Here is a 13,549-nt window from a genome sequence, read left to right as displayed (position 1 = left end):
GTTAAAAAAAAAAAACTTGATGTGCCTTTAAAATGGCCAAGTGGTCCCTGAAGAAGAAAATAAATGAAGAATTCTAAGGCAAAAAACAAAAAAAGCCAGTATTACCACGCTTTTGGTCTGCAACTCCTCTTTTATTCCTAGAGGATTTAAAAGGTAAAATGAATTATACAATAATTATAAATCTGTGTTAATGAGCACACAATGTATAAAGATATAATCAGGGACAACAACAATATAAAGGGGGAGGATGGAGATATAAAGGGGCACAGTGTTTATGCCATTGAAACTAAGTTGGTACTATTCAAACTAGATTGTTGTAAGTTTAGAATGTTAATTGTAATCCTCAAATTAACCAAGAAAATAACTAAAACACATACAAAAAAGTAAAGAAGATGGGAATCAAAATGGTATACTACCAAAAATAAAAAATATAAACAAATGAGTACTTGTCATGGACTAACTGTGTCCTCCCAAAATTCGTATGTTGAAGCCCTAACCTCCAAGATTTCAGAATGCAACTATATTTGGAGATTGGAGCTTTAAAGGAGTCATTAAGTTAAAATGAGGCATTTATGTTAGGCCTTAATCCAATCTGACTGCTGTCTTTATAAGAATTAATAGGAACACACAGAGAGACACGAAGGGTATGCACAGAAGGACAAATATTTGAAGAAGCAGCAAGAGAAGAAAGGACCCTGAAGAAACCAAAGTAGCCAACACCTTGATCTTAGACTTCTAAGCTTCCTTGATCGGTGAGAAAATTAATTTCCCTTGTTTAAGCCACCCAGTCCATGGTTATTATGGCAGCCTGAGCAAACCTATACAGTACTTAATTGAAATTATATACTATTCTGTATTATTTCCTTTTTTGTTACATAAGTGCTATTATTTAAATGAAACAATATGAATAATTAACAAGTGGCAATTAGTAATAATTAAAAGAAGGACTAACTAAACAGTATATGTATGGGAAAATATAACAATCATTTCTTTTGTCTAAATAAATATAGCAACTTATTTTAACTTTTTTAAACTATTACGTATTTAAATTTCTATAGGCCATATTGTATGTTCTTAACGTACATAAATATAAGATTTTTAAAAAGAAGAGTAAGTACAGTTGGATTAAACAGATGTTACCAAAATTTAGAAAAAAATAACAATGACGTGTTCCTTTTTGTCCCATGAAATAAAAGAATATTTTAACTCTGTGTGTTTCCTTTCCAATAATACTTCTCTGAACTGATTAAAACCATAGGACACCTTCTTTAATGTGTGGTAAAACTGAATATAGTTTAAAGTAAATTTCACTTTGACTTATGGCTCTGCTGTTATCTCCACATTCTTGGTGTCAGTCCAACGTGATGACATCAAGCTAAATATTCTTTCAACAAAAGCATTTGAGCGTGGAATACTTAGGATTTTATTTACTAGCAATAGCAGGCATTTAGATATACAAGAATTAGTTTCTAGCTCTACAAAATATTCATCTACCTTGAATCTATCTAAATGCTTGTTTTGGTATTCCAACTGCTTATTCAATCATGTCCTTTGCATTTATAGATTCATTACATATACTATCCATGCCTAAAATGAACATTATTTCAAAACACTCCAAACTACAATGGTGATTGCAATTTCTGTTATCAAAGTTGGATTCCAAGTAACTTACAGTTTTAGTTAAGACACTGAGAAAGCCCTATTTAAGTTGGCTGCCCTTCTATAGTGAACTTTTCCCCCTCTTGAGATATAAAGCAGCCATATTACACAAAAATGAGTCATTTGTTTGTTGTATGAGTTTTTCCTAGCCTCCTTATGGCCTCTTCAAATATCATCAAACACTTTTGGAGAAATGGCATATAAATTTTTGTTTTACTGTAATCTTTCTCTGCATTCTCATCTTCAATGTATTGCCACATTAGATAAGGACATTCTTCTTGTCTCACATTCTAAAAATATTATACTGCAGGACATATTTTCTAGGTCCAGCAACAATTATAGCCATCTTTTAGGCACATGTCCAAAGAGGCCATCTCCTTCCATTTTTTTTAAGTCAAAAATCACATTAAGTGCATCTGTACTTTAAAAAAAAACCAGAAAAGTGACCAAAAACGTTCACTATGAAAGCATCAATATCATAGGTAGGCAAATCACATCCCTTTTTTTAGCAGTGTTGTATACAAGGTGTGCAGGATATTTAGAAGATAAAATCTTTATTTTCATTAATAAGTTTACACTGAATAGAATTTGTCAAAATTTAAATTTGCACTGTCAAATATGTAGGTGAGAAAAGTCTAGAAATTATATTTGGACATGATATCAACAATACTGTTTTATGTTGCCTGTGGTTTCATTAAAATCTTCAAAAACATGTTTTAACAAATTAAATTATCTAAGAGCTTGTGGGAAGATTTTCTTGTTGACATGATTTGTCACATCACTTGATATATCAAAGTATGATTGTTGGTAAGATCTGACAGAATGAGCTCTACATTGTCAATGTTAACCTTTACTCTTCATATGACTTCCACTTCTTCTTTCACAGAGGTGATGATTTTTGCCAAGTAACATTCTCTTTCAATGTTTCAGCATATTTTTCCATAGCTACCATGAGAGTTATTGTTGTTAAACTACCGAACAAGGAAAAATCGATCTAAACCTAGTGTGATGTGGAGAAATTATCTTAAAGCCCTGGTAGACTCCAAGTATCAATACATACATAAGCAAACTATCCCAGAGGACACAGAACGGAAAGGGCCTACCAACCAAATTAAGATGCTTAAATCACAGATGTATCCATTTAAAACACACAAGAAGCAAGGGAGAGAGGTGGAGTAAGTTAACACACAGGGTGCAAACAAGTATAAGGACCACACTGCTTGAATGTTCAAACATCATCTGCTTTTCACCTCATCTGCCTTCCCTGATGATGACGGTATCATTATGAGAACAGGGCCACAGTTTGAGCAAGGGGGCCACAGACAGGAGTCCCTGGGAGATATTAAAAATCAGGAACACTTTGGAAAAGAGCCTGAACAGTCATGGCTTTATTTGCCTTTCCTGGGTTATATGCATGTGGAGGTTAGAATGAGAACATAGTAAGTTTCACTAATGAGTGATCTTTGGAGAGGTGAGCCTAGTGGTATATGATCATAATACGGTCTTTCCATCTCTTTGTATGTATCAGTAATACTCTTGTTTGTTACAACACAGTTTTTCTTTATTCTGTCTTTAGCCCTCTTACAGGTTACAAACGTACTTGCTATTTATATTTAACAAATTGTATCAACTTTGCCTGTTTCCCAAGCTACTTGTTTATTTACTATCTATACTTAAAATATCCTATGAGTTTTGCCTCAATCTTAAAAGCTACCAGGTTACTATCTATGAATTTCATCTATCTTGTTATCCTTCTTGTCTTTACAGAAGAACTGAATTATTTTCAAAATACCTGTAACAAAAAACACATATTACAGATGGCACATGCTAACAAAAAACATATAGAATTAAGTGGTTTATGGGGACTTCCCTGGCAGTCCAGCGGTTAAGAGTTTGCCTTCCAATGCCAGGGGTGCAGATTCGATCCCTGGTCTGGGAGCTAAGATCCCACATGCCTCGCGGCCAATAAACCAAAACATAAAACAGAAGCAATACTGTAACCAATTCAGTAAAAACTTTAAAAATGGTCCACATCAAAAAAAAAAATCTTAAAAAAAATGGTTTATGAATACTTCGATGATGATTGAATTCTTACTCTTATTCTTGGCCTTAATTTTAGATCTACAGTTCACAGCACCTAGCATACATTCAGTTAGTGTAGCTACACTGAACTGGTATTTGTTGTCCAGTATTTGCTTCTTCAGTAACCTAGAGTGATAGAGAAAATGGAAGACTGTAATCCAGTTTTTCTCAGAGGTGAAGGAGACACAAATGAATAAGAAAAGAACACAAAAGCCCAAAATCAACCAATCAAGTGCATTAACAGAAAACAAAAACCAGAACCTTCCCGGATGGGCTGTCCCTGGTGAGACTTTTTAAACAGCATAAAGCTCAACCCCATTCATCACCACAATAGATTCAAGCAAGATTATATCAAGATTGTTCACTCTAAGGCTCTAAATATTTTATCACATTTTACTTAAAATTTAGATGGCATAGCTTATGTTACCCAGCTACTACGTAGCACAATGACTAGCACATAGCAGATGCCCAATAAATATCTGCTTTATGCACAAAGGAATCAGTTCTTCCTATTAATGACTGCCAAGGAAAATCTGAAGAATTCTCCTAAAGAAAAGTACTTCTAAAGGAATGTTTTTCAAAACTCTGTGGTTACCCTAGTCATAAATTATAACTGGGCAATTATGTAGTTGAATCATCAATCAGATGGAAAGGAAAAGCCCTCTCAAAATAGTAGGGGAACTAAAAACCCAAACAAGATGTTCAACTGAAGACTAGATTGAAATAAGTATTTTTAAGTGAATGAGAGCCAAAAATCTGGTTGTTCCGTCCATGAATGGGTAAATTTACATTCTGTTAAGATGAAGAAAATTCAGAAAAATGGGGGGAAAAAAGCCCTTTCCAAACTTTCCAAACTTTCTTTTGAAAAGTAGGATAGGGACTTCCCTCGTGGTGCAGTGGTTAAGAGTTTGCCTGCCAATGCAGGGGACACAGGTTCGAGCCCTGGTTGGGGAAGATCCTACATGCCACGGAGCAACTAAGTCCGTGCACCACAACTGCTGAGCCGGCACTCTAGAGCCCGCGAGCCACAATTGCTGAGCCCATGTGCCACAACTACTGAAGCCCGTATGCCTAGAGTCTGTGCTCTGCAACAAGAGAAGCCACTGCAATGAGAAGCCCACGCACTGCAATGAAGAGTAGCCCCCGCTCACCGCAACTAGAGAAAGCCCGTGCGCAGCAACTGGAGAAAGCCTGCGCGCAGCAACAAAGACCAACACAGGCAAAAAAATTTAATTAATTAATTAATTAATTAAAACAAAAAGAAGCATAATTTTTTTAAGCATTCATTATCTCATAAATCCTTACAACTTCCACCTGCAATAAGCATTAACCTCCATTTACAGGTGAAAGGCCCATAAAAGTTGCTCATGCTTTCATAGCCAATAAAGTGACAAAGCTTGAACTCAAACCCAGTTCTAATGTACTGCCACAGCCCCAAGAGCAAGCCCATGGTTTTGACTTGTTATGTCGCCTCACTGATTATTGAATAAACAAATGAAATCCATAACTTGAATCAAGTTGTTATCACTCCCTTTTGAAGCATTTCTAGAATCTACTTTTATTTTTTAAATGTAGTAAAACAGACATATACAAAATTTACCTTTTTAATCATTTTAAAGCATACAGTACATTCGCATTGTTGTACAACCATCACCACCTATTTATCTCTACAACTCTCTTCATCTTGTAAAAATGAAACACTATGCCCATTAAGCAATAACTCTTCATTTCCCCTTCCCACAACTCCTGGCAACCACCATTCTACTTCCCATCTCTATGAATTTGACTAACCTAGGTACCTCATATAACTGGAATCATCATCATTAGTCCTTCTGTGACTGGGTTATTTCACTTAGTATATATGTTCAAGATTCACCCATACTGTAGTATGTGGTAGAATTTCCTTATTTTTTAAGGTTGAAAAATATACCATTGTGTGCATATACCACACTTTGTTTATCCATTCATTCACTGAAGGACATTTGGGTTGCTTCCACATTTTAGCTATTGTGAATATAATGCTGCTATGAACATGGGTTTACACGTATGTCTTCCACACCCTGCTTTCAATTCTTTTGGGTATATAATTTGTCTTAGTCTGCCCAGGCTGCCATAACAAAATATTATAGACTGGATGGCTTGAACAACAACAAAAATTTTTTTGGAGGCTGGAAAATCCAAGATTAAGATACAGTTGATTTGGTTCCTGGAGAACCGAACGCTCCCCCTACCACCCCACCCCCACATGAGGACACAGTGAGAAGGCAGCCATCTACAAGCCAGGAAGGAGGCCTCACCAGAAACCAAACCTGACAGCACCTTCATCTTAGATGGCACCAGCCTCCAAAACTGTAATAAAATACATTTCTGTTGTTGAAGCTAACCAGTCAGTGGTATTTTGTTACGGCAGGCTGAGAAAACTAATACAGAAGTAAACTGTCTTTTTTCCATTAACCTGAGCTCTCAAAGTGACCACCGGAATGTTAAACAAACAAACAAAATCAGCTGACAAATACAAAGACCTCATCTCCTCAGGCCACTGCACACAATATTTTACAACCTACAATATTTTAATACTATGATTAAATTTGAGCTTTGGAAGTATGCAGGATAATTACAGTATATGTCTAAATCTAATAAAAGTTAGTTCAAAAAAACAGAAATTGTTCAACCTTTGTTTGTCAATTTTCCACTTCTCTGGCCCACAATTAAAATTCAAAGGGGAAGCATTAATCAATAAAACAATCAAAATGACCTGAGTCCATCAGAGTTGACCTTTGACTGCAGTTAGTGGGATTTGGAGCTAGTTTACAAATCGCAGAGGTAAGAACCAGAAGTCTGTAAAGCTTTTTCATGTCCTTCATAATTGGAACTTTAAATAGAACACTAACACTCCCACTTAAAATTAGGTCACGCTGGTAACTTGTAGAGTATATGTCAAAATGAGTTTATCCAATTACCCTCTGGAAGACGTATATAGATATAGACACAGATACATAAATTTACACATACATACATACAACTATGTAGATATATAGGTATATACGTATTTATATATACAACAAGAAAACTTATAGTATCTTGTTGTAAGAATGTCCATTCTAAGTATTATATGAAATGCAGAAGCCATAAAGTTTAACTATATTAAAAAAAACTAAGAACTTTGGCAAAGTAAAAGACATGATAAGCAGAGTTAAAGTACAAATGACAAATAAGGAATACTTCCAATTTATAGAATAAAAAAGAATACTATCTATAAAATATGCAGAATTTCTACAAATCAGTAACATGAAATATAAAATAATAATCAAAGGATTCCACAAGAAATTAAGAAGAAATGTAAATGAATAATAAACATTCAAAACCAACAAAAATATTCTATAGCAACAAAATATAGGTTGGAATAATTATGCACAATGACCAAAAGTCTAGAATCATTCTGAATCCATTTCTTTATCACCTTTAAGATAATTAACCAACCTGGGCCACTTTAATTGAATTCTGGGTAGAGCCACCAGCATGATATTCAACTTTGAATTTTTTTACAAGTTCATCAAACCTAAAAGGAAATCACAGTAGAAAAAAGTAAGTTAGCATTTGTCAGTTGTCACAATGCAAATTTTTCTGATTAGAAGTTCGTTAAATCACATTTAGTGAAACTTTTGGAACTACATAATAATGTTGAATAAATGAATTAAAATGTTGTATAAAAAACAACTTTGCTAAATTTCCATACTTAAGAAATTCTTTCCACAAGTGTACAACTATAAGAATTTAAAATGTATAGGCTGACCAGAATTAGCCATTAAACTAAACAGAAGGTAAAAATAAAACTTTATAAATTATTATTTATAAGCAATGCATATCTTCCTATATTAAGTGTTGAACTCTAAAATCCTTACAAATGTATATTCTAATAAGTTCTAAAAGTTTTAGATATCATAAAGGCTATTGGTTTATAACTTAAAGAATTGGGAAATTACATTGGGTTGTATGATTCTAGGAAAGTTGCTTAGTGACACAATTTCTGTATCTGCCAAATATAGGGGCAGAGAGAGACAAACTAAACCTTTGATACTTCATTACTTTGGCATCTGATAAAAGCTAGAGAACATCTCTCCAGGAAAATACATATACTAACTATACATAAAACTTTTCATACAAGATGATCCATATAAACCCGTAGAATTACACATACCCAGACAAAGGGCTATGGATACTGATTCTAATAAGTCTCAAATTACATAGCATTTAATAATCCAGATCACAAGTCAATATTCCCTACTACATGTCCCTAACATGTTAGACGCTGTGGGAGATAACCAAAGGGCATACGTATACACTTTAATTTCAAAGGATTTACAAGCTTTGGAGGGACAAAAGGATGAATACACATGAAAAAGAAAATTTTAAAATACCAAATTATCAACCAACAAAATGTATGCAATGTAGACAGCAAGTGCTACAGAAGATCAGTCAAAGAGAGAGATTGGGATGTGAATAGAGTATTCAAAAACGACGCCAGTCTTGGAAAGTATTTTCAAAACTTTAAATTTTTAAAGTATGGAAGTAGATCTTTTTACGCAAATGAAACATTTCACAGAACTTCAAAATATAAAAAGAGATAAATACAGAGATGGTTACATTAGGAGTAGGAAAAACACAGTTATTATACCCACTTCCATACTTTCAATTGCCTTCAGATCCCATCTATAAAACCCTGAGATGCCAATAAACACAATTAGCAAACCTGCCAAAATGCTGACAGCAGTTATTTGTATACCACTAATAATATTCATCTAATACTAACAGGAGAGAAAACAAAGCACATAGTCCCAGATGCAGATAGGTGGCTAGTTGTGGTAGTTTAGGAAATGTTCTCTTCTAATTACTTTCTGAACTATGTAACAGCTAAGAGTGATATTAGAGACTGGAGGAGAAAGGAAGAATGAATAGACAAAGTAAACATACAGTGATCAACTGCCATGTTCGTTTGAGGTCATTCCACTTTCAAAAGCCAATTTCTCCAAAAAGATATGTCCCCCCAGAACCTGTGAATGTAATCTTATTTGAAAAAAAGGTCTTTGCAGACATAATTAAGTTCAGGATCTTCAGGTAAGATCCTCGCTCCTGAATTACCCAGGTGAGCCCTAAATCCAATGCCAGGTCTTCTTACAATGGACAAAAGAGAAGACAGAGAGGAGAAGACGAGGTGAAAATGGAGACAGAGATGGGAGTGATGTGGCCATATGCCAAGGAAGCCAAGGAATGCCAACACCCACCAAAAGCTGGAAGAGGCAAGGAAGGATTCTCCCCTAGGCTCGTCACAAGGAGTGCAACCATGCTATCACCTTGATTTCAGACTTCTGCCTCCCAAGAATACTGAGAGAATAAATTTCTGTTGTAGGCCACCCAGTCTGTTGTCGTTACAGCAACACCATCCTTTCTCACTTTCTCAAGAACTTTCCTTAAGTTATAGTCTTCTGCGTTCCATCATCATTAATTTCTTCCTTCCAATGACTAAGAATCAAACAACTATAATATTTCCGGAAGAACTAGATGAGCCTAAATTTATTATAGATACTAAAATTACAGTAAACCAACTACATACTCTATTGTTTACTTTGTTTTTGTTATCAAATTCTACCAGCACCATCCAACAGAACTTTCTGACTCCAGTGGGAATGTTCTGTATCTGTGCGTCCAGTTTGACCGCCACTAGCCACACGTGGCTATTGAACGCTTGAAAGGTGGCTAGTGTGACTGATGAGTTTTATCTTAAATAAAATTTTAAACTTTATTTAACTTTATTAACTTAAATTTGAGTATCTATAACCTCAAGGCTAGCCGCTACCTTACTGGACCAACATGGTTCTAGACTATTACGGTTTAAAAAGAACACTAGCTTTGCAAGACGCTCTAGAGAAAAAGGATTATGTGACCAAATAAGCGTAGGAAATGTGTGTACTCTATTTCCATCTTGAATTTTCATAGTGCATATCAGCATATTAAAGGCACTGAGATATCTGAAACAAAGAAACCTGTTTGACTATTATTCAGTTTTTCTAAAACTTACAGGATTTCAGAACCCTCTGACATTTTAGGGTGAGGTTCCACAGCTAACATTTATATAATATTTATTATGTGTGCCAAAAATTATTGTTTTAAACATTTTATCCAAATCATTTTTTAAAATGCTCACAACTTTATGAGGTGGGTACTATTAGCTCCTATATTTTTCAATTTTTTTTTCAATAAATACCTGCATAGTACAGTACAACACAATCCACAGTTAGTTGAATCCATGGATGTAAAACCATGGACACTGAAGGCGGACTGTAAAAGTTATGTGAAGGTCTTCCACTGCGAGTTGTTCAGGCAGGATAGAAGGGGAAGAGAGGCGTCAACACACCAATCCCCGACCCGACCCGTCTGCGACCCGACCCGTCTGCGACCCGACCCGTCTGCAGAAAAACCCGGGGACAGTTATCTCTGCCTCAAAAATAAAGGAACTGATAAATGACTCACCCAAGGGCAGGATGCTAAAGCAGTTTGGATAAAATCAGGATTCAAACTCTAGTTCTTTTGATTCCACATACTGTAATCTCTAACCAAACACAAACTTTTCCCCACACTTAAAGACCTGTAAACTATGTTTATTGAAAAAAAAATCCACTTATTAAGTGGATCCAACACAGTTCAACCTATGTTGTTCAAAGGTCAACTGTAAACATGATCAATTTTAAAACTAAAAGGGATAAACAGAATGCCTTTATTTAACAAACAAGGAGGGGCTTCCCTGGTGGCGCAGTGGTTGAGAATCTGCCTGCCAATGCAGGGGACACGGGTTCGAGCCCTGGTCTGGGAAGATCCCACATGCCGCGGAGCGACTAGGCTCCTGAGCCATAATTACTGAGCCTGCGCGTCTGGAGCCTGTGCTCCGCAGCAAGAGAGGCCACGGTAGTGAGAGGCCCGCGCACCGTGATGAAGAGTGGCCCCCACTCGCCGCAACTAGAGAAAGCCCTCGCACAGAAACGAAGACCCAACACAGCCATAAATAAATAAATAAATAAAATTTAAAACAAGAAGCAATGGAAGGATGTGGCTGAGGCTTCGCCGGCCTCACTATGTCTGCCATTTAAAAAACAAACAAACAAACAAACAAACAAGGAAAGTGAGGCATAAAGTATTTGAGCAGACTGTCCAACAAAGGTCACATACAACTCACTGGTTAGTCAAATTCAGAACTGCAGTCTCAGAATTACTTGTTAATTACAAACACATAGAAATCAGTGTATTTCTCCTCATTCCAGTCAACTAAGAGTTTTCTACAGAAACCAAAATTTTGCTTATTAATGTTATCTCTAAAATTAGTTCAAGGGGTATAAAAATTATAGAACCTCACATTTCAGGATGGAAGAGGAAGCGTATGTTTGCTTCCCCTTCCAAATCTGACTGAATGTCAAAAAGTATGTTTTTTATATATGAAAATGAACAAAAGTATAACAGCACCACAAAGCAAGGAAAGATGCCACGCACAGACAACGAATTTGAGAAATAAATTCTAATTTAACAGAAAGCAAATGTAACAGAATTGACAAAGCAGTGACAGGAGACATAACAGCAAGAGCAATTTCTTTAAATACTATATTTGGTACACGAGGGTAGCTGCCCAACTACTCCTACCTTACCCACAAGAGTCAGATCTGTTTAAATGCTCTAATCTGTCATGAAAAAGTCCTCTTTTATCTAGCAAATGTGTAGATTCCTCGCCTGCCTTTTTCTTTTTTTCTTTATTTTTCTGATAACAGCTTTATTGAGATATAATTCACATATCATACAATTCAACCATATGAAGTCTACAATCTGATCATTTAAAATATATTTATACTTCTGTAACCATCATCACTATCAATTTTAGAGTATTTTCATTAACTCAGAAAGAAACCCCATACCCTTTAGCTATCAAAACCCAATCTTACATCATCTTCCCCCGACCTAAACAAACAGTAATTTACTTTCTATCTTCTGTATTTCTACCTATTCTGGACATTTTACATAAATGGAATAATATATATGTGTATGGCATTGTTGACTGGATTCTTTCACTTAGCATAATGTTATCATGATTCATATATGCTACAGCATATATAAGTACTTTATTCCTCTTAATTGCTGAACAACATTCCATTATAGATATACCATATTTTGTTTAGTCCTTCATCCAACAATGGACACTTGGGTTGCCTTCATCTTTTGGCTATTGGGAATAATGCTGCTATGAACATTCATGTACGAGGTTTTATGTAGATATAACATTTTCATTTCTGTTGGGTATATACGTAGGAGTAGAACTGCTGGGTCAAATGGTAACTCTAAGACTAACTTTTTGAGGAACTCTCACACTGTTTCTCACTTTCTGCCTAGTTTTTTCTCAGAGACAATTCGGAGAAACCTACCTGTCTAGTTATATGAAAAAAGAACAATTAGAGAATAACAGAGCTGCTATAAATTAACTTTACCACCATTGAATTTTTAAAATTAATAGTTGAATCAATGACCTAAGCAATTAAAATGGACACAGATTTTAAAAAGATGAAGAGAACGAAACTGAAATTAAGAAAAAAACCCAGAAATTGGATCAGAAATGTAAGAGATGAAAAGTATGAAAGAAAACTTAAAAGGAACAGAGAATGAATTAGATGGTCCAAGATCCATTTAATATGAATGACAGAAAAGGAGAACAGAGATAATGAAGGGTAAGAAAGAAACACTAGGAAAAAAAGAAGTCATCAAAAGAAACAAAATATATATATATAATATTCAGATATCTCCAAACACCAAGCAATTACCCTCGGAAGTAGGGACTGGAATCCACACTTGGACATACCTTGTTAAATTTCAGAACTCTCATATTAAGAGAAAACCTTAAAAGCTTCTGGGGTGAAAAATAACACACTACATAAAAAGGAATAAGAATCAGAATAACACCAGACTTAATATAGGAAGCTAAAAGACAACGAACTACTGTACTCTATGCTGGTGTATAAATCAAAAAGAAACATAAGAGGGAATTCCCTGGTGGTCCAGGGGTTAGGACTTGGTGCTTTCACTGCTGAGGGCCCGGGGTTCAATCCCTGGTTGGGGAACTAAGAAACTAAGATCCCACAAGCCCTGAAGCACGGCCAAGAAAGATAGAAAGCAAGAAAGGAAAGGAGGAAGGGAGGAAGAAAAACAATTGCATGGGGTTTTTTAAAAAAAAGGAAAAAGTGACAACTGTTTATGACTTTGGAAAAGTGTATTTTGAAAGAAATTTAAATGAGGGTCTATTATATTTTTTTCATGTAAAACTCTCCCCTACACAGTAAAAATTTTAATAACAAAGGATTGTATTTTCTCTTCTAAGAGTTCATTCAATCACACTACTTGGTTCTACAGAGAAAAATATCTACCTAGTCATTCAGTAATGATGTTTTGTTTGGTTTTCAACTTTGGAATCTATGCAGAGATAAAATATGTAACATTTAATTATACTTATAAAACAGAATGTAAAAACATTATCTATAACACTGACATTTTGAAGATGGAAGAATGGAGAGATGTAAAGTTTCCTTATTCTCATTCCTTCATTTGAAAAGAGTCCACAAGTATCTCATGTTAATGATCAACTTTTTAAAAAAGAGGCTTTAAGTATATTGCTTAAAGTCATAAAGTCACGGGACTCCCCTGGTGGCGCAGTGGTTAAGAATCTGCCTGCCAATGCAGGGGACATAGGTTCGATCCCTGGTCTGGGAAGATCCCACATGCC

General features: G+C 35.3%; 1 protein-coding gene across 12 annotated transcripts in view; it reads right to left on the bottom strand.

Annotated features, from left to right (window-relative positions):
- Positions 1-13,549, bottom strand: part of ADK (adenosine kinase) — a 499,862-nt gene that overhangs the window by 299,652 nt on the left and 186,661 nt on the right. For all 12 annotated transcript variants that reach the window (XR_014249407.1, XM_082408790.1, XM_082408793.1 and 9 more), the window contains one exon: positions 7,222-7,300. Coding sequence is in view for 11 of the 12 variants with exons in the window: in XM_082408790.1 (XP_082264916.1) it covers positions 7,222-7,300 (79 nt within the window). In the remaining variant the exon portion in view is untranslated. The remainder of the gene's footprint in view (positions 1-7,221; positions 7,301-13,549) is intronic.

This window comes from Balaenoptera borealis, assembly GCF_965194805.1.
Source record: "Balaenoptera borealis genome assembly, chromosome: 10".
Taxonomy (NCBI): Eukaryota; Metazoa; Chordata; class Mammalia; order Artiodactyla; family Balaenopteridae; genus Balaenoptera; species Balaenoptera borealis.
This window is presented reverse-complemented; position numbering and strand designations above follow the sequence as displayed.